Source organism: Crocodylus porosus, unplaced genomic scaffold, assembly GCF_001723895.1.
Source record: "Crocodylus porosus isolate Cpor-Errol unplaced genomic scaffold, CroPor_comp1, whole genome shotgun sequence".
Lineage (NCBI taxonomy): Eukaryota > Metazoa > Chordata > Crocodylia > Crocodylidae > Crocodylus > Crocodylus porosus.
This window is the reverse complement of record NW_017728948.1, coordinates 27,771,282-27,793,942: the sequence shown is the minus strand read 5'-3', so window position 1 is coordinate 27,793,942 and position 22,661 is coordinate 27,771,282. Positions and strand designations below refer to the sequence as shown.

Genomic DNA, 22,661 nt, shown 5'->3' with positions numbered 1-22,661 from the left:
TACTATTTTGTATTTATAATAAAATATTAAAGAGACTTTAGGATGTGCTACACAACGCTTTAAAATGAACTTTCTGAAACAATTTAAAAATAATGTAAACATTTGCTGTAGTCTGCTTTTTCTACATACATCTTTCAGATAACACACTATGGGCATGTCCCCATGAGCAGGAACATGCATGTCCCTGGACATGCTGCTGCACATGTGCTCTGGCATGTGGCGATTGCCCCGGGTGGGGTAGGGAGGCAGGTGCCAGCATGTGGACTAGCTCCAGCAGCCTTACCTGGGGGCCATCCGGGGCTGCAGCGAAAGGGATCCGGGCGCACTGGAGCCTGGCTGGCAGCCAGAGCATGGCTCTGACCAGTCAGGCTCTAGTTTTGGGTGGCGCACACTGCAGCCATGTGTGCTGCCCTGCTTTTTCTGCCACTTTTTGATACCAGGATCTCCCAGTATCAACCACCCCCACACACACCAGCAATGCAGCATGTGCAGAGTGTACAGTCTGTGGCACTGCAGGCAGGTTTGCAGTGCTGCAAATCACACATGCGCGCTTGTGGGGACATGCCCTATTCGTGCTTTATCATACAGACGTACTCGAGTGAACGTAGGAGTTGCCTGTTTAGCTCGGGTCACTGTTTTACCAAATCAGAGACCCTGTCTTCAGTAGTGTCCAGAATCAGTTAAGTGCAAGAAACCCCATAATGGACAATTATGGAATAGCAGCTAGGATTATTAATCATCATCCAATTTACTTTTGAGAAGCAAGAGAATGTGTCATCCTGTTTGACATATATAACTATGGACAAACTTATGGATATAAAACATTTCATCTTTTTTATCTCAGTGATACATCATGGTAGTGTGTTCCTTCAAGTACATGCTCTATAAAACAACTATTGCTTTTAAGGTGGTTAGCTTCAAAAGTTATTGCCCATCCACTTGTTTTTACATTATGACAAGAACACCTAAAACCAATGGCACCATCTACACTCACTCTCTGGAATTATTATAGTTTTCAATTCTATTTTTCATTTCACTTCTGGCACAGCCTGATATTTAATTTGGGCTTTTAGCTACCACTACTTTGAGCAATGCTTTTACTGAGCTGTTTTGACATCACGCAGCTTTACATGCAGCTGGTACACTAAAAAATGAAGTTAATCAAGGCTAGCAAAAAATGCAAGCAACTTCAGAGGGACCTCATAAACTAAGACAAACTTTTGACTGTAGCACATTCTTCTTAGGGACTGTTTAAGCCTGACAGCCTGCTGAAGTCTATCCCAACCATCCAGTTGGTCCAAAAAGATACCACCCGCCAAACTTCTCTTTGCCAGTATCTAAGAGACACTGTACAACTCACTTCACAAATAGTCTGTCAGAAGTGGCAGAGGTATGTCAAGCAAATATAACAAAATCATGTTGACCTGTTTTCCTTTAACCATTAATTCATTAATGTGTCTAAAAATACTCTTGTGGAATATGAAGCACAATTTTGCTTTACAGGGCCATGCTAGTTTGTGCCTATCATATTTGCACTCTTCCTGGTGCTTTATCTTTTTAGTTATGACTTCAAAACAGTTTACTTCATACTGAATTAAAGTGTCTGCAATTCCCAGAATAACCTATATCTTTTTAAGATAGGTACCTCACCTACAGCTGTCCAGTACCCTAGCACATCATTTTAAATGTGCATCTTTCTGTTAGTAACTCAGATGTTAAATTTCCTAAGAACTGGCAGCTGTACCTATGGTAACTTGTTGCTCTACATTTTTTCAATTTGCTTCAGTGTCTCCTCTTTTGACACCTCTATTTAGGGCCCCACCTTAGCCTGAAAATCCAGCACAAGCTATTTTCCCCAACATGTTCTGCAATGAAGATCGACCCAAAGAAAGATTTTTTTAATATTCTCATGAACGTCTTATTTGCCAGTGACAGAGAAGGGAAGTTGTTCAGTCACAACGGCTGTTACTTAAGCTACAGCATGGAACATTTTCTTAAATCAGACATATGTATTAAAAACAAGCCTTGATAATTTAAAGCAACTATAACTGGCTTCAGTATACACACAGCGATATAAACCTAGGGAACTATAGCAAATATGTTCTGGTTCAAATGTCAGTACTTTAGTTAACGTTTCCACAGTCCCTAAGCCTCTTTAATGTTTATAAAATGTATGTGTATATACTTGCTTCAAAACACACCCAGTGACATGTATTTAAAACACTGATGACCTTTTTTTAAAAAAAGGTGTAGGTGACCTATTGAAGAATCACCTGCAGTTGGAGACCCACAGTATGACTATCACTAGAAATAATGCTTATAAAGACCAGTATTGGACCACAGTGTTATTTAGTTTTCATGCATAAGAAAACTGAATCCACAAAGGTTATACGACACCACAGTGTACACTGCTGCCTTTATTTATAAATCCTGGTTTAGTTACTCTCAAAAAAATGTTGGGTCAAATCCTTAGCTGATGCAAATGGGCCAAGGTCTGGTGAAATTGAGAGAGCCACACCTTTTACACTACCTGGTCGTGGTGCTCTAGTTCCAACATTTTTTTAAAACTCTGGTAAAAGTCTGTCTTACAGTAGGTAAGGGCAACATTTAACTATTAAATTAGCCAGATCCTAATTAAAATGGCAGAGCCATTGTTTGATGATGACAAAAAAGCCCCATATTTAAGAAAATATGGAAAATACTTACATTATCAGAGCTAATCAAACAGCCCACATTTTGAAGTGGACAGAAAGTATCAAATTGTCCATAAAAACGTCCAGTACTAGGATTCCATATCACATACTGATTTTGTTCCCAAGTAAGTACATATGTGGTTGGTCCCTATGAGGGAAAAAAGATAACAAACCTTTTAAAAGCTGGTTTGCAAGGATAACAGATACTGTATTTTATGCAGTACCACATGATTTTTTTGTTACTAAAGTCACAACATTTTTTTTTCCTCCAACTGGTTGAATATAATTCGCTTCAAATAAACTCATTACAATTCCACCATCTTCACTGGCATTCAAGTAATTATGCATCTCAAGTTTAAAGCTGTGTGTAGCTTTCTCCTGGCTTACATGAGAACCACATAGGTAGCATGTGGTATCACCATGGATGAAACACTTCGTCATTCTCAGATGAAGTCAGATTGAAACCACAAAGAGATTGTAATTTTCCATTTACCCACAGAATAAAAGTACATATGTTTCCACACTGCCCAGCCAGCATGCCTGTCACAGATACTAGGGCTGAAAGTCTAATCTCCATATTTGCTCGAGTCCCTGGCCTTCTTTCCCAGGCTATCAGCAAGAGTCTTACTGGTTTCCTTAGAAAAGGGTGAGACCACTTTCACTGAGGAATGATTTTTGGCCACCACAATGTAGACCAGGTTTGAAAGAGTCTGCTATCATATACAATGAAGCTCAAACTAAGTTTTCTGTATATACTGGAATTATAAAACTAAACTTTTAGGGGAGCTTAAGTACTTGGCTATAGTAAACTACCAGAGCAACACTGGCATTAATTTTAACACTATGAAGTCTTGCTAAATGATCTGTTTTACAGAGATAACTATAGGTAAGAATCAATATGCGTATTTGTATAATAATATTTTTTTGAAAACCCTGCGTGCAAAAGGAGGTTTTCTTGATTATTAGTTGATTTATGAATACAAGTTAAGAAAACCAAATCTACCACAGCTCAAATAGTTATTGATCAGGACTATAATAAACCATAAAACAGCTAGTTTTCATTTCTTACAAGTTGTAACATTCTTATGAAGCAAGCTCAGCAAATAACTGCACACAATCTTTTCTACAGCTAACTCATTTGCAACACAATCTTACAAAATTAGCTCATTCACATGTATTTAACTCAAAAACAGAAGCACCTAAAATACTGCAACACCAGGATTACAAATCCCCTTTACTGGCAGCTGTCTGGTATTCTTAAAACGGGAAGAATAAAGATTGCTAAATTTACCACTCTTATGATTCAACAAAGAAGCAGAATGCCCTTACTAGACAATTCTCATGACACGTGGCTAAGCAAAAGGTTATAAGGTTCAACTGGTCCACCAGGCATGATTAACAAAGCACTATAGGAATCTGGTTAACACTATAAAAGCCTCAGAAGCATCCAAACTAGAATGAATATCATGCACTAACAGTCCCCAGGAAAAATTACTTAGCAGGACAACAGTCCGCTGTCTGACGAACATCTGGCAGGCGTATCCTTCCTTGCAGACTTTCTGGAACTGCACGTGTCCAACGTGAGATACAGAGACTTGTGTGCAACACCTTTTTAGCTCTAAGGCTGCCTGCCCTTTCCTACTTGTCCTGTTGGAACCAAACAAAGAGCCAGCAAGGGTGTAGATGGTAACATCAATAGAGCAAGGCGGCTGGACTGTGCTGAGCTCACCAGGTATGCCTCTGAACAAAAACCCGCATCCCCAGGCACACATGCCTAGACAGCCACCCTAGACAACCCATTTCCGTTCCAGCACCCATTTCTCTCTTCCAAACCCCAACATACACAGTCAACTGCTTTAGATGCTCTTCCACCTTTCCCCAAACCCAAGGACCTTATCTGGACTTCTGGGTATCTGGAAGTATGTCAAATAAAACTTCTATCTGGTGTCATGGGGCTAAATCTCCATCAGGTTTTAACCAGATTAACTGAATTTTGAGCATCTGATCCCAGTGCTATTAAAGGAGGGAACAATATGTTAGATTTCACAAAACCCAGTTGTGTAACTGCTCAAGAATGCTGAGGACACAACTGTTTTGCAACAGTTGAACTCGAGGGCATTCTGCTACAGCTACAGCGGAAAGTACGGCCATGGATGTTGAAGCCTTTCAGAAAATTTTGTGGTAGCAGTCATTCAGGAATCTGCCAAATTCTATGGGGACAAATTGCTCCCTACTGGTGAAGGAATTTAAATATGTTACACTGCCCACTGCCTTTTTCTTGGCAGTCATTTACACTTGTACAAAATAAATGTTAGAGGAGGGTTTACATATGCCAGACAGCGGTGAAGCAGGATTACACTTACCACCAATTAACTTTAAATGCACCGTGTCTATTTTTTCCTGCACACAAATAATCTTCTACCTTATTTTTCTTTCAGTTATCAGATAATGGCTCCAGTGGCACCAGTTTTTAGAGTCCTGTGATCAGTACTTTAAAAATCATGCCTTCAAGAGAAAACCTTACTCATTGCTTGCAACTTCATCATTTTTGCTGGTGCATGCTACATTTTCATAGGCATTTGGAGATGATAGACATGTTCAAATCAGATGAAAATTAACTGCTTACCTCAGGGATAGCATTTCCAATTATAAGCCAGGCTTTTTTGCCTATACCAAGAAAATAATTGCACAAGAGCACAGCATGTTCTTCCTCATCACCAGCCAAAAGATCAAGGAATTGCTGATTGAGAAACAAAAGTTACATTTACAAATAAGTATTGGTGCAGCTCCCAACCAAAGTCATTTATTGTCCTTCCTAATACTGTGCACGTAACCTGCAACTATCAGGTCCTTACTGCATATTATGCAGTAGTTCAGGGGTGGGAAAAGTGGTAGATCTGGCTGGCAGCTGGACTCCATTTCCCAGCAGCTCCTGCCTGCGTGGCTGGGGCTGGTCTCCACAGAGGGCCCAGCCACTGCCCTGTGATAGTGGAAACCTGGGGTGGCCACGGAGACCAGCCCCAGCTGCACTGGCAGGGCACATGGCAGGGGGCTGCTCGAGAGCTGCTGGGATCTTGTGGTGGGGGCAGCTTGGTCCAGGGCCAGGGCAGAGCTGTGATCTGCTGCCTGTATGGTCCAGGCAGCGGATCATGGCTCTGCCCTGGCTTGGGACCACTCTATCACTGCTGCAGGGAGCTGTGGCAGAGCCATTTAGATAGGAAATTTTAACCCCAAAAGTCAAATCCTACCTTCTGAGTTTGCAGTACAGATTTCTGACAAAATCTTCTGGGCTACTCTGGCTAGTACATGGTGTACTGGTAATTCCACTACCTTCCAGCTCCCTATTTACATGCGTTTTTGATGAAGAATATCCAATGGAGATAAGGCTTTGGTTTTAAAAAAAAAAGGGGGGGGGGCTTTTGTCTAAAACCCTTTATCCTATATTATAGTCTGAAAAGGTGATATTTGAGTGTAAATTAACCTGGCTTTAAGGCTTGCACTGCTCCAGCTGTACAGCTAGTAGGAAGTGGTCTGTGTAAATTTAATAGTTAAATCCATATACAAAGGCAGCACTCAGGCAAACCATACAAAAAGAACAAGTTTCCTTGATAATTCCTTGCCCATAAACTTATAAATGGATTAGAATAAGCAAACCATTTTCAGCTGGGGCAGAGCTAAATTTTCTCCAACACTTTTCATGCTATTTATTTCAAGTGGTAAAAGCATTTCTCACTATGAATAAACTGTGAACTGTAATTAAAGATTAAAATAGATTTTAATACCAATCAGGTGTTCAAATATTTCAGATTTCAGATTTACAAAACATCTTTATACTGTTCACATTGTAGGTTCAGCAAAATACAAGGATTTTACTTAACTTTTTAAACATTAAGAATTTCATTTAAAATGGCCCAAGGAATTAATCTTTAATTTGTGGGAAACAGAAGACTATTTACTGGTAATATTAGGACAGAATGGGAAGGAAGGCAGTCATTACAACTTGACATCATAAGTGTCAGGTTCACCTAATTTGTTTCTAGTACATTGTTTTACTCAGAGTGGATTAAGTAACATTGTTTTTAAGTCTCATGCATAGAAATTTTTTCCCCCCTACTGATGTCATTTTACCTCCTGGCAAAGCATCAGAGCCTGGTTAAGTCTGATAGAGCAGCTGACATGCAAGCCATATCCTCCATGTTCATGAGGAAACTATGGTGACTCAGTACAGTTATACAGAGAACACAGTAGATGTTATCTAAATTTTATTTTCCCTCTTATTTTTTTTCCTTTACTGAGCATCTTAAATTTTTTTGTAATGGAAAATGAGGAACTTCTTATGGTGATCACAGGTCCAACATGTTGCAGCCTACTGGACCGGAACCATTTGGTCAACTTGTACAAATTAGTTCAGGGTGATTTTTTTTTTTAAACCTTGGCCTATGGTTCAGTAATGACAAAGACATTTTTCGTTCTTTGAAGCAACTGACAATACTGAAAGGATCAATGTCAATTACAAAGAAAACTAAGCCTCAGAATAAAGAGGAACAAAAACTTCTACCCTTTACTTACATCTGATGTGCTCCATAAGTCACAGATTCCAGCAAATGATACGCTATCCGGCAAGACAGGAATCAAAGCAACGTATCGAGCTACCAACTCCTGCAAACAAAGTAGTGTCATTCTTTTTGCTCATTAACCACGAAGCACGTGTCAGTAGTATTAGCAGCATATTGCTACTCCCACAGAAGTCAGTGGGAAAACACTGACTGACCTCGCAGAGCAGCAGCTAGCATGTTTCTATGTGTTTATGAATAAGCCTGATTTGATTCTCGGCTTCTGAGGGTCGACAAAGCCCACAGATGTTTTGTATAGTTTTCTGCCTCTTTAGTACATTTAACTGAACCTAATATTTTTAGTAACTAGCCAATGAGCAACTTAAAGATAAAGGGGTACACAGATAATAATTCCTCTGAGTCATGAAATATTCATAATTACACAGATCTCCAAGAATGCCTCTCATTTGGCTCGTTGTAGTCCTGTTTTGCCACGTATTTGAATGGTTGCTGTTACATACATACACATTTTCAAACTCCAGGTGTTGAACTTGAGAGCCATATGTTTCAAAATGTCAGAGTCCATTATTTGAGAAACTCTTAAGTTTTGGCTGCACTTCACTTCTGAGATCTCGTCTATGTCCACAGTGGGAAACTGAAGTCTTTATACATTAGCTAACATCTGCTAACTGCACATCTTCTGTAGCAAAGAAAAAGTCCTTGATGCATGGCATGTGTTGTGACAGCAAAAAAGATCATTACTTGCCTGCATGTAAGCATAGCAGTAGATTTTGAAATATAGGATATTAGACTTTCAAACGCTCCTCAAAATCCCCCCATAAGACACTTGGGCTAGATCCAAACTCTCCTTATATGCATCCACACTTAGCTGCCTCAGCTCTTAAAATTAAAGTGCATTGTTCCAGAAGAATGAAAACTGACAGGTTAAACGTGTAGGAGCCCCTATACGCAATGGTGATCCAACTTGGCAGTGAGGCACCAGCAGTAAACCAACAGGAAAAGCCAAACACACGGCTGCATCTTATGGCTCATGACTTAGGGCTGCACATTAGGATTTTCTCCCAAAGTACCTAGCACAGAAGCACCTAACTCAGGGACAGGCAATTGTTTTGGGCACAGGGCTGCTTACTGAGTTTCGGTAAGCCATCAAGGGCCGCATGACAGGCAGCTCAGGGCAGGTTAATATTAATTTTCTAAATTTTTTAGGGGCCCCGTGGGCCACATAGAATGGCCTGGCAGGCTGCGTTCAGCATCCGGGCTGCATTTTGTCCACCCATGACTTCTCATACCAGTAGCAAGAACCAGTTCATTGTAAATCTAATTTCCTCATAGTGGTAACTCATAGCAGCCAATGGCCACTATAGTTCCCAGCTTTAGTATAGCATGCTTACTCAAGATGACCCGAATTTAAGATGACTAACCAATAATTAGATTCTATACATGGAAAAACTGATACATTTGTTTTCATTTTCCATGTATTGAATCTAGTCATTCAGGGATCATTTTTAATTTATCCCTCCCACCTCTGCAGTGGGGCTGGCAGTAGGGAGGCAGGTGGTGTGGGGAGGTCAAGCAGCTTTCCCCCTTCCCCACAGTCTCTGTTCCCTGCTCCCCCCAGCCACTGCTCCTTGCTTCATTCCAGCACCTGCTCTCCCCTCCCCCCCGCCCCAGCTCGGCTCCCCACTTCCCTCCTAGCCCGGGGCGGGCCGAATGCGGCCTGCCAGGCCATTCTATCTGACCCGTGTACCCCCTAAAAAGTTTAGAAAATTAATATTTATCTGCCCCTCACTGTCACACGGGCCTCGATGGCTTGCCAAAACTCAGCAAGCGGCTCTCTGCCCAAAATAATTGCCCATCTCTGTCCTAGCCTCTGCTCCCCAAGTCCTCCCATAACCCCAGATAGGGGCTGGAGTCTGAGCCATAGCAGCTCCCCCCCCCCAAACATCTCACAGAACTCTTAAGACAGGGGTGTGCAAAATGGCGAATCCAGCCAGCAACTGGACTCCATTTCCCAGAAGCCCCTGCCCACATGGCTGATAGTGCAAGGCTGGGGTTGCCAAGGAGACCAGCTTCAGCTGTGCTGACAGGACGCAGGACAGGGAGCTTCTCCAGAGCCACTGGGATCTTGCAGCAGGGGCAGCGTGGTCCAGGGTCAGGGCATAGCTGTGATTGGCCACCTGCATGCTTTGGGCAGGGGTGCCCAGGCAGCGGATCATGGCTCTGTACCTGTTCAGGATCAGGCTGTCTCCACTCAAGGAGACAGGGCAAAGCTGTGATCCACTGCCTGCGCGCCCCTGCCAGGAGTGTGCAGGCGACCAAGCTGCCCCCACTGCAAGATCCCAGCAGCTCTGGAGAAGCCCCCTGCCCTGCCCTGACCCGTCAGCATAGCTGGGGCCAATCTCCATGGCAACCCCAGGCTTGTGTCCCCTATCAGCGTAGCTGGGGCCAATCTCCATGGCAACCCCAGGCTTGTGCTATTACAGTGCAACAGTTGGGGTCTCCAAGGAGACTGGCTCCACCCATGCGGGCAGCGGCTGCTGGGAAATGGAGTCTACTGCCAGCTGGATCTGGCTCATGGGCTGGACTCTGCCTGCTTTTGCTCTAAGATGCAGATACTTGTTTCCCCAAGTTAAATGGGGCAAAAAAACTCACCTTAGAATTGAATATGTACATTAACTGTGAGTTCACAGATTCATAGATGATTCATAGATGCTAGGGTCGGGAGGGACCTCAACATATCATCCAGTCCAACCCCCTGCCTGGGCAGCAAAGAGTGCTGGGGTCAAATGACCCCAGCCAGATGCCCATCCAGTCTTCTCTTAAAGACTCCCAAGGTAGGGGACAGCATCACCCTCCTTGGAAGCTCATTCCAAATTTTGGCCACCCTTACCATGAAGAAGTTTTTCCTGATATCTAGCCTAAATCTGCTGTCTGTCAGTCTGTGACCATTGTTCCTTGTTACTCCAAGAGGCTCTGGTGAAGAGAGCATCCCTGATTCCTTGCTGCGCCCTCCTAATGAATTTGTAGGCGGCCACAAGATCACTTCTCAGGCTCCTCTTGTGGAGGCTGAAGAGGTCCAGGTACCTTAGTTTCCCCTTATAAGGCTTGGCCTGTAAACCCTTAACCATATGAGAGGCCCTCCTCTGGACCCTCTCAAGATTATCCACATTCTTCTTAAAGTATGGCGCCCAAAACTTGACTCAGTACTCCAACTGCGGTCTGACAAAGGTTCATGGCGGGGGGGGGAAGTATCACCTCCTTGGTTTTATTGGTCATGCATCTGCTGATGCATGATAAAGTGTGGTTAGCTTTGCTGATGATTTCATCACACTGACGACCCATGTTCATCTTGGAGTCCACTATGACTCCGAGATCCCTTTCCACTTCTGTGCTGCTGAGAGAGTCATTTCCTAACCAGTAGGTGTGCTCTTTATTAGTTTCTCTCTATCCTATTTGTTTCTCTTCCCCTCCCTTTGTTATCTTTTATCTATTCTTATAGTAAATTTGTCTGCAAACAGTACATCTGTCATATAAATTTTGAAATAAATCTTTTGTCCTTTCTAACAAGTACTGCTCACTGTCACCATGAATGCATTTGTTTATATTGTACCATTATTTCTTTACTTTGCCCCTCTCCTCTCCAATGCAGCCAAATTTTTTTTTGTACACATATATGTATACTTCTATATAGACAGGAATTCTTAAATTTATGCTGCATGAACTGCATCATTGTTTCCAAATCAAATACTTACTGCTGTTGCCTGAGAATTATTAGGGTGTGCACTGAGAAGCTCCTGGGGTGGATTCAGAGGTTTGATGTATCTGGTAATAAAGACTGTTTTCCCATTGATGTCAATAACAGTTGTCAGGCACCGGCGACTTGGAAATTTCAGTGCACACTCAGCTTGATACTTTTCTGCTGCTCGGAGCAATTTCTCATCTTCCTGGGAATCAAACTTCAAAGGATATTACAAGACATATCAAAATACAGCTATGCACAGAGCTTGGACTTAATTCTTCACTCCTTTGCACTTTATGTAGTGTATGTATAATTTTGGTCTGGTAGCATTTCAGCTTTCTCTAGGTGTATATTTGCAAACGTTTTAAAGGTGCAGAGAAACAGGTCTTCTGCATTTGCTTCTCTGCCCTCCACATATACACACACACACTGTATAGATTGCACAGTCTTTCCTCTCGTATTGAAAATTAAGTGAAAATTTTGTCTGAATAAGGCAAGGATGGCTGTATAGTCATTCAGTTAGAGTAATTATAATCAGACACCAAAAGGTACTGATTTTTTATTATATTTGCACAATAGCAATTGAATTAGAATACCAAACAGGCTAAATCTTTGTTCAAGATGCACAACTCCTGTTGGCTTTCATGGAAGTCACATGGTTAAAACCCTGTGCAATGTTAAAAAATGATATACAGTTGGCCTTTTGACAAAGTCACTACAAGGCAGGCTTGCATTAAGATTTTAGGTGGGGCTTCAAAAAAAACACTGTGGAGATGTAAGAGCACACATCCAACTAAGAGACAATGGGATGCAATGCTATTTTATTTGGAACAGATTTTAAAGACATTTTGAAATGCATGTCAAGTACATTTATATTAACTTTAAAAGGCCCCTCTACAATGCAAAATGGTGCAAAACAGTCTGAGTGTTACTTAGAATTTGGGCCTACACTCAAAATACTGTATAACCTCTTCATTGTGTTTTCTTGGTGCCCAGACTAAGCAGAGCTGGGATTTCCATGCATTTCTCAGTACGAACCTCTTCACCAACACAGAAGCTATACCTTACAGAGTTTCTTCTCAAATCAAAAACAGTGGGCAAAATATGGAATTTGGTCCTTGTGGCACCAAATTTTCTTGCAAAATATTGATTAAACAACTGATCTAAAGAACCCATCTGTCAGTAAAGGAATTTGCATGCTACATCCAATATACAAATGATCAAGCACAGATGGAGGCTCACTGGGAAAAGCTGGTTAGCTGGACCAAAAACAAAATGATCCTAAATAGTAAAGAGCAGTACCTGTTGACTAACGTAAATATCAATATGCATATTGTACCTTCTTGAGCATTTCATTCATCTACACAGATTCACGAGGGACAGCCAGAAAAAGAAAGATAAATAAAAGAGGAGAAAATGGCAGTAAAATTAAGAGGGGTAATTATTGTACATTACTCTAAGAGGCTAAATATATGTCAAGTGTCTTCCTTACAGAAAGAATTAATACAACAATTCAAATATTCAGTGACTGTGTCTGATTTAACATGTTCTATAATAAAGAAGTTAAAAAAAAAATCTCACAGGGATTGCTTACATCCCAAGTTACATACCAAGGCTGCGCTTTTACGTAATCATTGCTGAGAAAGGAAAAAATGTGTAAGCACTAACCCACACAAACTTTGTACTAGAGCAATTTCCTTTCTTTTATAAAATGTAGGTTGATGTTTGGTAAATGAATGTGGTGCCCAATAGAGAGAGTTGCTGGTGACTCATAGACCTTGAGACTGAGGTCCTTCACTGATCCACAAAACAGGGAAAAGGACAGTGTTTTCTAGTACGTTTCCCTTTACTACCACATTAAAAGGCCTTCACTGTGACTTGGAAAGATTTACAGTCTGCCTATACACATGCTGGTTCACATTCTAATTAAAATATGTCAGAATGACTCAACTAATCGCTCGATTAATCAAGTTTGCTCCACGTTCTAATTGGAACACTTAAGCATAGCCTCATCATTACATATATAAGGATCCCACAAGTTTAAAAATGGCTGCTGGGGTGCTTTATCTAAACCTCATCAAATCAGATTTAGATAAAGCATCCTGCAACCATTTTTAAACCTACAAGAGCTTAGTATATGTGATGGTGAGGCACTTTAATTAAAGTGGTTCTCCAGGAACTGCTCTAATTAAAACACCACTCCCTCCCTGACTTCTGAGCACATGTACAGGCACCCCCAGAGACTAGTTCAAGATTTGACCTATCTTTGCCCTCTGGGCTGAAATCAACAGCACAAACAGTTGATGCAGCTGTGAAATGCAGGTATGTGTCCATGAAGAGCTAAGTTTCACTACTTTTATATAGGTCACCAAATAGCCATTCACTCGTAGTGACTTTTTTCAGTGAAGATCTAAGCTGTATTTGAAACAATAACACACCATTGAAAGGTTACATGCATTGATCTAGAGGCCACTGAACTCAACAGACTGGATCAAGCCTTACATTCTCTTTGAAATGTGCTGAGCCATCCAATTAGCTACACACAGGCTGCTTACAGATTAATTAAAAAAACACCACAAAAAGTGTTTTACTTTAAACTCAGCACACCCCAGCACTGAGCCCAGCACATGCCTAGAAGAGGCATCACATTAGTTTGACCTGGCCCACCCAACATCTGTATAGATCGGGCACTTCAGTGGAGCTTTTTTAGGACTCTTATCTAATAGCTAATTGAATCAGCTTTAGATATATGTGCCAAAAAGCCCCACTGAAGCACGTGAGCTATACAGACGCTGCAGAGCTGGGTCAAACAAATGTGCTGCTTCTTCCACTAAAGCAGGTTTTGGGTTTTGTTTTTTTTTTAATCATGTCTGTCAGTAGCCACAGTTCTCGTCATTAAACATCTGAAAACTGTACAAGACGTTTTGTTTGTGAGGGGTCACATTCAACACAAAATACAATTACTTTTTTATTTTTGGGTCAAGAGATTTAGAAGACAAGCACATGAAGTCTTGTGAAGCTTGGCATGCTTTTCTGTATATACAACTAAAAAATAAAATGCACTTTGACTTAAATAGAACAATCTGCTGTTTAATGTATTCATTTTCTCTTTCTCTCCCAATACTGCCGCTTTTTTATTGTTTTCTGTATATTTTCCCTTCGAATTTGGATCACTGAAAGCTATACAGAATGCCTGATAAGGTAGTAATCTGGTTTGGCTCAGTGAAGTAATAATCTGTTTTGCAAACTAACTGCAAATAAAAAGGCTTTTGTTCATTAGTCAACAGTTACAATTCTTAAACTGTCTTATACACAGTATAAGCTCAAAAGCAGACTCAGTGAATGAATAGCTCAAGCTAAAGTACAATGCAATAAATTACTGAACAATTCATCACAGCCTTTTTTTCCACTCACTTTAATTCTTCAAACATTAATAGAAAACATACGCTAATAGCTTTTTTACCTCAGTAATATCTGCCTACTTCTGGTACTATTGAGAAATATACTATTATCAACAATTCTGCTTTTACAACTATTGTTCTGTGACATTTAGAAAAGGGTTCCTATGTTCTTTCTCTCATTCTCTATATCATGATAAAGCTCTTTGCTCCATCTTCAGAAGGGACAATATTTCCTTTCCCTTTCTAGCTCTTACATCTTAAGTCTGGCTACGGACAGCTAGCTAGTACTATCATCTCTGAAATGAAAGAAAAATGTCAGTGAAATCTAAAAGAACTATTGAAAAGACAAACCTTTCTATTACAGTATTTTCTCACATACAACACATCCACAAAAAACACCCCTCCTCCTTGTTTTTGACAGGCAGAATGTAGAAAAAAAAAGATTTCTCCAGTTATGGACAACTGTGTGACAAAAGTCCTCCTGGGAACACAGAATGATCCCAAAAGTGTGGCATCAGGAACTTTCTAGTATGGCAAAACTGTCTCCTGGAATGCCACACTTCCTGGACACATTATATTCCCAAGAAGACTTACCGTATGTCCCAAAAACTTAGGCCCCCAGACCCTTGCAAGACTGTTATTTCTTTACTGTAAGTAGTTCTTTGTATAAGTTCCTGTAAATAATGTGTCATTTCCACATAACAAGCTTCATCAAGATACTACTGGCAGTGCACTCACTGCTTCAGGAACATGCTACCGTGCTCAGACAACAGCTACAGCAGGAGAAGGTCAACACAAGACTCTGGCCCTTCAACTTGCTGAGTGGACACAAGATGCAGCTGTCTCTCTACGTTTGCTTCTTCTCCAGCAAAGAAAACAGCTTCCCAGCTTAAAATACGCACCCCAATTTTCAGGGACTGATTTTGGGGGAAAAGTGTGTATTGTATGTGAGAAAATATAGTAATTAAAGTGTTTCATAGATGTAGGGTCAGAAGGGACCTTGTAGATCTTTTGGTCTGGCTCCCTGTTGTGGGCAGGAAAGAAAACTGGGCTCAAATGACCCCAGCTAGGTAAAACATCAAGCCTCCTCTTAAAGACCCCCAAGGTAGGAGCCAGCAACACTTCCCTTGGAAGTTGGTTCCAGATCCTAGCTGCCCTGACTGTGAAGTAGCGCCTTCTAATGTCTAGTCTAAACCTGTTCTCTAACAATTTATGGATGTTATTCCTTGTTAATCCGGGAGGCACTCAGGGGAACAAGGTCTACCCCAATCCTCGCTGGTCTCCACTAGTAAGTTTACAGATGGTCACCAGGTCCCTCCTCTGCTTTCTCTTGCGAAGGCTGAACAGGTTCAGGTCCTGCAGTCTCTCCTTGTAGGATCTGCCTTGCTGCCCCCTGATCATGCGAGTGGCCTCCTCTGGACCCTTTCCATGTTGTCCACATCCCTCCTGAAGTGCGGTGGCAAGAACTGGATGCAGTACTCCAACTGCGGCATGACCAGTGCTGCATAGAGGGGAGGATCACCTCCTTGGCCCTGCTTGTGATGCATCTGTGGATGCACGACAAGGTACGGTTAGCCCTACTGACTGTGTTCTCGCATTGTCGGCCCATGCTCATCTTGGAGTCAATAACGACTCCAAGATCTCTTTCTGCCACTGTGCTTTTGAGAAGGGAGTTCCTCAGCCTGTAGGTATGCTGCTGGTTCAGAATTCTGAAATTCTGGTCATAATTTCTTTAAATAAGAGAAAATTAAAAATTAATTAAAAAATACTGCATGTGATATATTGAATCCCATCCTATTTTCATTTGCCCACCCCTGTGCCCTGTCCAGGTCCTGCTGTAATCTGTCCTTCCCTTCTAGCGTGCTCACCTCACCCCAAATCTTGGTGTCATCTGCAAATTTAAACAGGGTGCTTTTTACCCCCTTGTCCAAGTCACTAATAAACAGATTAAACAGAGTCCTGGGGCACCCCACTGCCCACTTCCCTCCAGGTCAAATATGACCCATCCACTACCACTCTCTGAGTATGACCCCTCAGCCAATTTTCTATCCATCTGACTGTGTAGGCATCAATGCCACAGTCGCCTAGTTTTTTAATGAGAATGGGGTGGAAGACGGTGTCAAAGGCCTTCCTGAAGTCCAGAAAGACTACATCCACTGCAACACCTGTGCCCAATGCTTTTGTGACCTGATTGTAGAAGGCAATCAGGTTGGTCTGACAGGACCTACCTCTAATGAAATCATACTGGTTGCTCTTCCCTGCTGCTGGCCCATCTCTACCAGTGGTTGGTATCGTCTGTATAAATGTTAATACCCAATTTAAGAACTGCATTCAATACTACCACAGTGTTACATACTACAGTGGAAACTGGGCAACAGATTATATATGTGCACAAATTCTGAAATTATGGTCATAATTTCTTTATATAAGAGAAAGCTCAAAATTAATTAAAAAAATACTGCATTTGATATTTCAGAAACAACTCTGAATTTTTTATCAAGTAACAGAATTTAATATAAATTTATCTGAACAATTCTTTCTAAAACTGGTGAGCACTGTAGATTCAAAAACAGACTTTTTGTCTCCCTGAAGTCAATAATTGAGACTAAGACTATGCAAGTGGGCTGGTTTAAAAAAGAAGCTTCAAGACTGTTCTGTAAGTTTTTGCAACTTAACATCGTACTAATTTGCCATGACACTGGGCTAAGTTGCCTTGAATTTAAGACCAGGGAAGAATCAAATTATGTGTGATATTTTCCCCCCTCTGTTCATGCCAGAAAGAAATAAGACAAGTGCTGAACAAATAACCTGAACTAATATTTTATAAGACTAATTCCTGAAGGCATTACACAAATTCTATTTCCAGAATTCCAAATGTGCTTAAGTTTAATTTTGTATAATGCAAGGATATGATTCCTTCTCCTAAACTCTTCGTCTTCCAATAAACTGCCACTGCAGCTGTTAGGTCTGAAGCAAGAACAAAACTGCTGCTGCATGTGCTAAAGAAACACAAATACATCCTGACTGCCTCTTACCATTAAATTGCAGAGTGCTACAAGAAGTGACAGGAGGTGCACTGGTTTACAAGTTGGCATGGTTTAAGCCTGGAACATTTTTTGTTGCTAGATTATGTCCTTTAAAAAATGATACAGAAAAATAAACACTATCTAGAAACAGTTATCTTCAAGCAATTTATAGGAAGGCAGAAAAATGGCAATAAATGCTATATCTGAATGGCATATTAAAATGTAGTGTTCCAATTTTAAATTAACGCTACATAAAAATTGATCTTACATGCTCAGGTTCAATTTTAGGAAAAAACAAAACAGTTTTTCTTCCTGAATATAGGTTAATGACTACAGATAGATTTTGAATCACTACTGCCCTTACAAAATGCCATAGGAAAACCCAATATCCAAGGAAAGAACCCCAAGGGTTAATTGCACTAAAATCCTAAACTGAAAATGACTCTGAAAAAAATTATGATTTGTTATTTTTATGCACAAAAATATTTCAAATTCAAAATTAAAGACTGCTGGAGGTCCAACTATAGAATGACCCCACATATATTGGGGATGAGTTTTGACTTTTTTAGGGCCAAGTACAGACAGTCAAAAAGCACTAGGCTGAATTAATTCAATCTTTGCAGGTTACTCTAAACTGCAGAGATCGAATCAGTAAGTGAACAGACATTTGCTTTTGATTCTGGTAATGCAGCCACATGCCTGCAGCAGCCTAGGCCAGAAGCCATGGGGGGCTAGAGCACACCTCCCCACTCAGCTGAAACAGACACCTTGGGCCAAGGCTAGCCTGCCCACCCTGTGAGGGGTGGGTTTGCAGGGGAAATGAAAAGCATCCGGGGATGCTGAGGGACTAAGTTAACTTGCATCTGGAGGGGGTCTGGGACAGAAGTTCAATAAACCAATTTAACCTAAATCAGTTAAGTCTGATACCACATCCATCTAGGTTTATCAGTTTCAGCCATTTTGAAAGCAATCTATGTTTTTGTGTTACAACGGCTTTTTGATCACTTATACAATTTTATGTGTAATTTCCATCCCTAGCCTAAGACAGAAAAGGGTAGACTTGCAACCAGTACAATACAGTGTTAATTAGCAAACACTACAAAAATGTTCAGAGTACATTTTTAATTAATTCGGTATGTACCTATTCTACATTCACTTTCCATAAATATCTGCGTGATAATAAGCAAGAATGCTCATATGAAACAAAAGTTATACAAACATGGAAAGTGAATCCAAACTTTGCTTTTCATGAGCAGTTAAAACAAAGAGCTGGTAAGTTATTCTCACACAGCTGAGGTAAATCCCAGCAGTCTTTCCTGACCAAGTGCAGGGGGGCTGGACTCGATGATCTGTAAGGTCCCTTCCAGCCCCTAAAAAACTATGAAAGCTTTCTAATTTATACCTTGATTCTGGCTCAGCAACAAAGTTCAAATTGTGACTAATAAGCCATAGACTTCAATACTTCTGCAAAATAGATCTTTGAATATTACGAACAACAAATACTCAGGTCTGCTAACAGCGGACCTTTAAAAAGAACTTAATTCTACTGAAGATGAATCAGTCAGTAAGGATTTCAGCTCAGTTTGAAAACAAAAAGTACTTTAGCATTACTTTTAGAATGAAAATATTCAAGCAAACTGTCAAGCATGCTAACAGGTCAGTTAGAATATTACTGAGTCAAGTCTAATTCAAGTGAAAAAAATGTCATTACATGGTAAAAGTGAAAAAGGCAAAATCTGTATTCGTGTTATATAATATATAAGAATGACTGCTTTAAATAACATCTGAAGGGAGTTACCTTGTCTCGAATTGGTTCTCCAGGAATAAGCTGTGGTTCAACAGTAACAAACAGTGTTATATAGGAACCCTCACTGAGGCTTCGGATGGAATCGTAACCTCTTTCATTTCCTAGATTCTTTTCTTTAATGTAGCCAAGAAGGACTGGAGGAATGTCTATCTTAAATGTACCATCGATCTAGAACAGATAGACAGATATTAATGCAAACTCAGTCATTTGTTACCAAGAATAACAATTCCATCAAAGTAAAAAAAACAATGGTTCCTGAGATACATTTATTATTTGCTGTATTTGGGGATTTCATTTTATTACTTACCCCTCTCATTTTATTACTTTGGCAGCTTCTTTACTTACTTCTCCAGACAACAGAAAGAGTCACGTCAGACTGTATGACACTTAAATCATTTAATTATAGAAGAACTATGAACTGCCTTATACTTCAAATTAAGTTTAATTAGTTAAAGTAGGGTTTTAATTTATTTGCTACAAATGGAAACTAAGATTTAACATAAAATTTACAATACTAAATCTTTAAGAAATAATTTTCTTATATGTTACTAATAAATCAGTTCAACATAACGCTGGACATATTTACATTCATTAATGCGCCATAATAATGGTAGTAGTACCTGTAATAACAGGTACTAAATGCACTATAATTGGCACTACTGCACCTTAGCTCAAATTAATGTGATGTTAATGCCTCAGTAGACTAAATCTACTGTGCATTAGCATGGGTTTCGCCCACCACACTAATGCACAGTAGAATTAGTATACTGCGTTTGAATATACTAATTGGGACATTCATGTTGATGCTCTGAATTAAGTATCATTTGTCATATCTTTACATTCACCAGAGAAGCAGATAATATAATATGATTAAATAGCCGATGCAGAATAAATATCCTTGGGAGAATGGTAACATTTAAACTTGTATGACCTGGATCTGACAGCTGAATTTCTTGTTTTACAGTAGCTGTGGCTTTCTAAAATATTTTTTACATGAGCTCCATTTGCACAAGTCCAATTCTCATGCATTGCTGGAGTCCTGCATGTTCTCTCATCCTATATCCAACTGAATAAAAGCATGAAGTTGGCCCAGTCACTTTTCCTAGTTCCAAACCTAAAGGACTCTGCAATATCTGGGAAGGAGGATGGGTCATGGAATTCACATGAACAAAGTGCCTCATTTACCTCCTCAGGAAGGAGGAGCCAGAAATCCCAAATGAACCAAAATGGCAGAACAGTCCTGACAAATGAGGCATTGGTTATACTAACCTCAACCAGAGAGAACTTCTGGGTAAAGCTACATGCAACTGATACAGAATCTCTCTTAAGTATGCAGAGGTGGGGACTAGGGCTGTGGTTATATATACTCTAATATGAGACACTGGAATGTATTTAATAAATCTTTATGGATTTAAATACCCATTTCAAGAGTCTCTGTTATCCTCTGGAAATCAGTATAACTGTTACATCTACTTATACCCAAAAGTCTATTAGACTACAAGTCTCTTCCAACCCATTCATTATGAACGTTTTAAAATTCTTATTCCACTTCACCAGTGCATACCCTTGCTTGAAAATATACGGTAGTAAATGGAATCCTAACAGATCCCAGCCAGTGTCTCTCAACACGAGTATGGATTCCACTTTCTCTTTCACGGTCATCCTATAGGAAAGTTACAAGAAATAGATATTAGGTTAATAATCCTGTGAGGCACCATTACACACAGACCATTTTTTAAAACTTAACCAATGGTTTAATCAAGTTAGCAAAATAACTAAAATAATGCACTACTAAAAGAAGACAATCTCTGCTACGAAGAGTTTCTATTAAATGGTCCCAAAGCTCTGTACGGCAGGAGTCTTGTGCATGTTGGGAGTTCCATTTTTCTTGGGGGAAAAGGGTGGGATTCAGCTACTTAGTCTGTTTAGTACTCTGGGGATTTAAGAACAGCTTGGATATCTCCCTTGGCCTACCTGAATTCCCCTCATGCTTATGGGGGAGTTAGCTGCGGAAGTGAGTGATCACAGAGTTGCTTGTGAGTGCGCATACGTATCCAAGTATGAATGCCAAAGAATTGGTGAAGACCTAATTGAGAAGTGTACTGGATTTAGATAGTTTTTTGGTTGCTGATGCAAGGGCAATTTGAATTGATCCTTGGGCCTCTACTCCTGCCTAACCTCAAGGCATGGGCCAACTGCAAGGATGTTAAAGGGAAATGGAAAAGTGCATGGGAGAATGGTGAATATATTGCTTAAAACTCAGGTCACAGACTTAATTTATACATCTATGTTGTTCATTCCTCTTTAGCCTATTTCTCTTATGTGCATGGAAAACATGAGCCATAATATTTTCTAATGTTCATATGGCCTCATATAGAAATTTGTTTTCTAGTGGGAGAATCACTGCTCTACTAGTAGTAATCATGAGTGCGCAGATTTTCAGAATTTTTTCCTAGAGCAAAAATGGCTGCTCCATAAGAAAAAATGACTTGGGAACAACCAAGTTTAAATTGTTTCCAGGTGAGTTTGTTCTGGGAAAGTGAAATGTCTTTACACTTTCCTTTCTGAGACAAGCTGTAGCACAGTCTAGCATCCCAGGGTGATTTGCTCCCACCCCTTTTCCTCTGCAAGAGACAGTGTTCCTTGGGCTGGACTGTACCGCTCCAGCAGGACAAGGAGCAGAACACATTCCCTTTACAATCTCCCACATTGTGCTGAGGGAGCCTGCAGAGCATGCTGAGATGTGTGCACAGGGGCAAGTACACTCGCAGTGTCAGCATTAGAATGTCTGTTTAAAGGTTTGTGGGTAAGTTTTTCTAACAGGAAAACAAATTCAAGAGAATTTTCCCAGATCATGTGGCCATGTGTTTGCAGCTAGTATCAAAGACACTGAAATGAATAAAAAATGACCTCTCACCTCCAAGATATCATACAGTACTTCATCAAAAACATTAATAAACACCTCGTCCTTCACTGCTTGCAAATTGGTAGTGCTGTAGTCACCATTGGGAGCTCTACCAAGAAAAAAAGCAATTTATAGAGAATGCAGAAAAATACAAATTTACAAAGAGGTGCCGAGTCTGTGGGGGGCCCGAGGGCCCTGGCTCCTCTCAAAAAAAAAAACCTGTTAACTGAAATGCATAATATTTTCCACATGTCCATCATCTATCCCCCTCCTCCCACCCAGAAAAAAATAATTAGCGAGGATTTAGTTAGGGAGCTTCTGGAGGGGTTGGACATATTCAAGTCAGCCGGCCCGGATGATCTCCGCCCTAGAGTTCTAAAGGAACTGGCCGAGGTCATTGCAAGTCCCCTGGCACAACTTTACGAGCACTCGTGGTGCTCTGGTGAGGTACCGGAGGACTGGAAGAGGGCCAGCGTGGTCCCCATCTTCAAAAAAGGCAGGAAGGAGGACCCGAGA

General features: G+C 40.6%; 1 protein-coding gene across 4 annotated transcripts in view; it reads right to left on the bottom strand.

The window, feature by feature from the left end:
* CC2D2A (coiled-coil and C2 domain containing 2A) overlaps positions 1 to 22,661 on the bottom strand; it is a 112,828-nt gene that overhangs the window by 5,868 nt on the left and 84,299 nt on the right. For all 4 annotated transcript variants that reach the window (XM_019553089.1, XM_019553092.1, XM_019553090.1 and 1 more), the window contains 7 exons: positions 22,158 to 22,254; positions 20,805 to 20,903; positions 19,232 to 19,408; positions 11,020 to 11,223; positions 7,263 to 7,352; positions 5,320 to 5,433; positions 2,707 to 2,841 (listed from right to left, as the gene is read on the bottom strand). In XM_019553089.1, the coding sequence (XP_019408634.1) occupies positions 2,707 to 2,841; positions 5,320 to 5,433; positions 7,263 to 7,352; positions 11,020 to 11,223; positions 19,232 to 19,408; positions 20,805 to 20,903; positions 22,158 to 22,254 (916 nt within the window). The remainder of the gene's footprint in view (positions 1 to 2,706; positions 2,842 to 5,319; positions 5,434 to 7,262; positions 7,353 to 11,019; positions 11,224 to 19,231; positions 19,409 to 20,804; positions 20,904 to 22,157; positions 22,255 to 22,661) is intronic.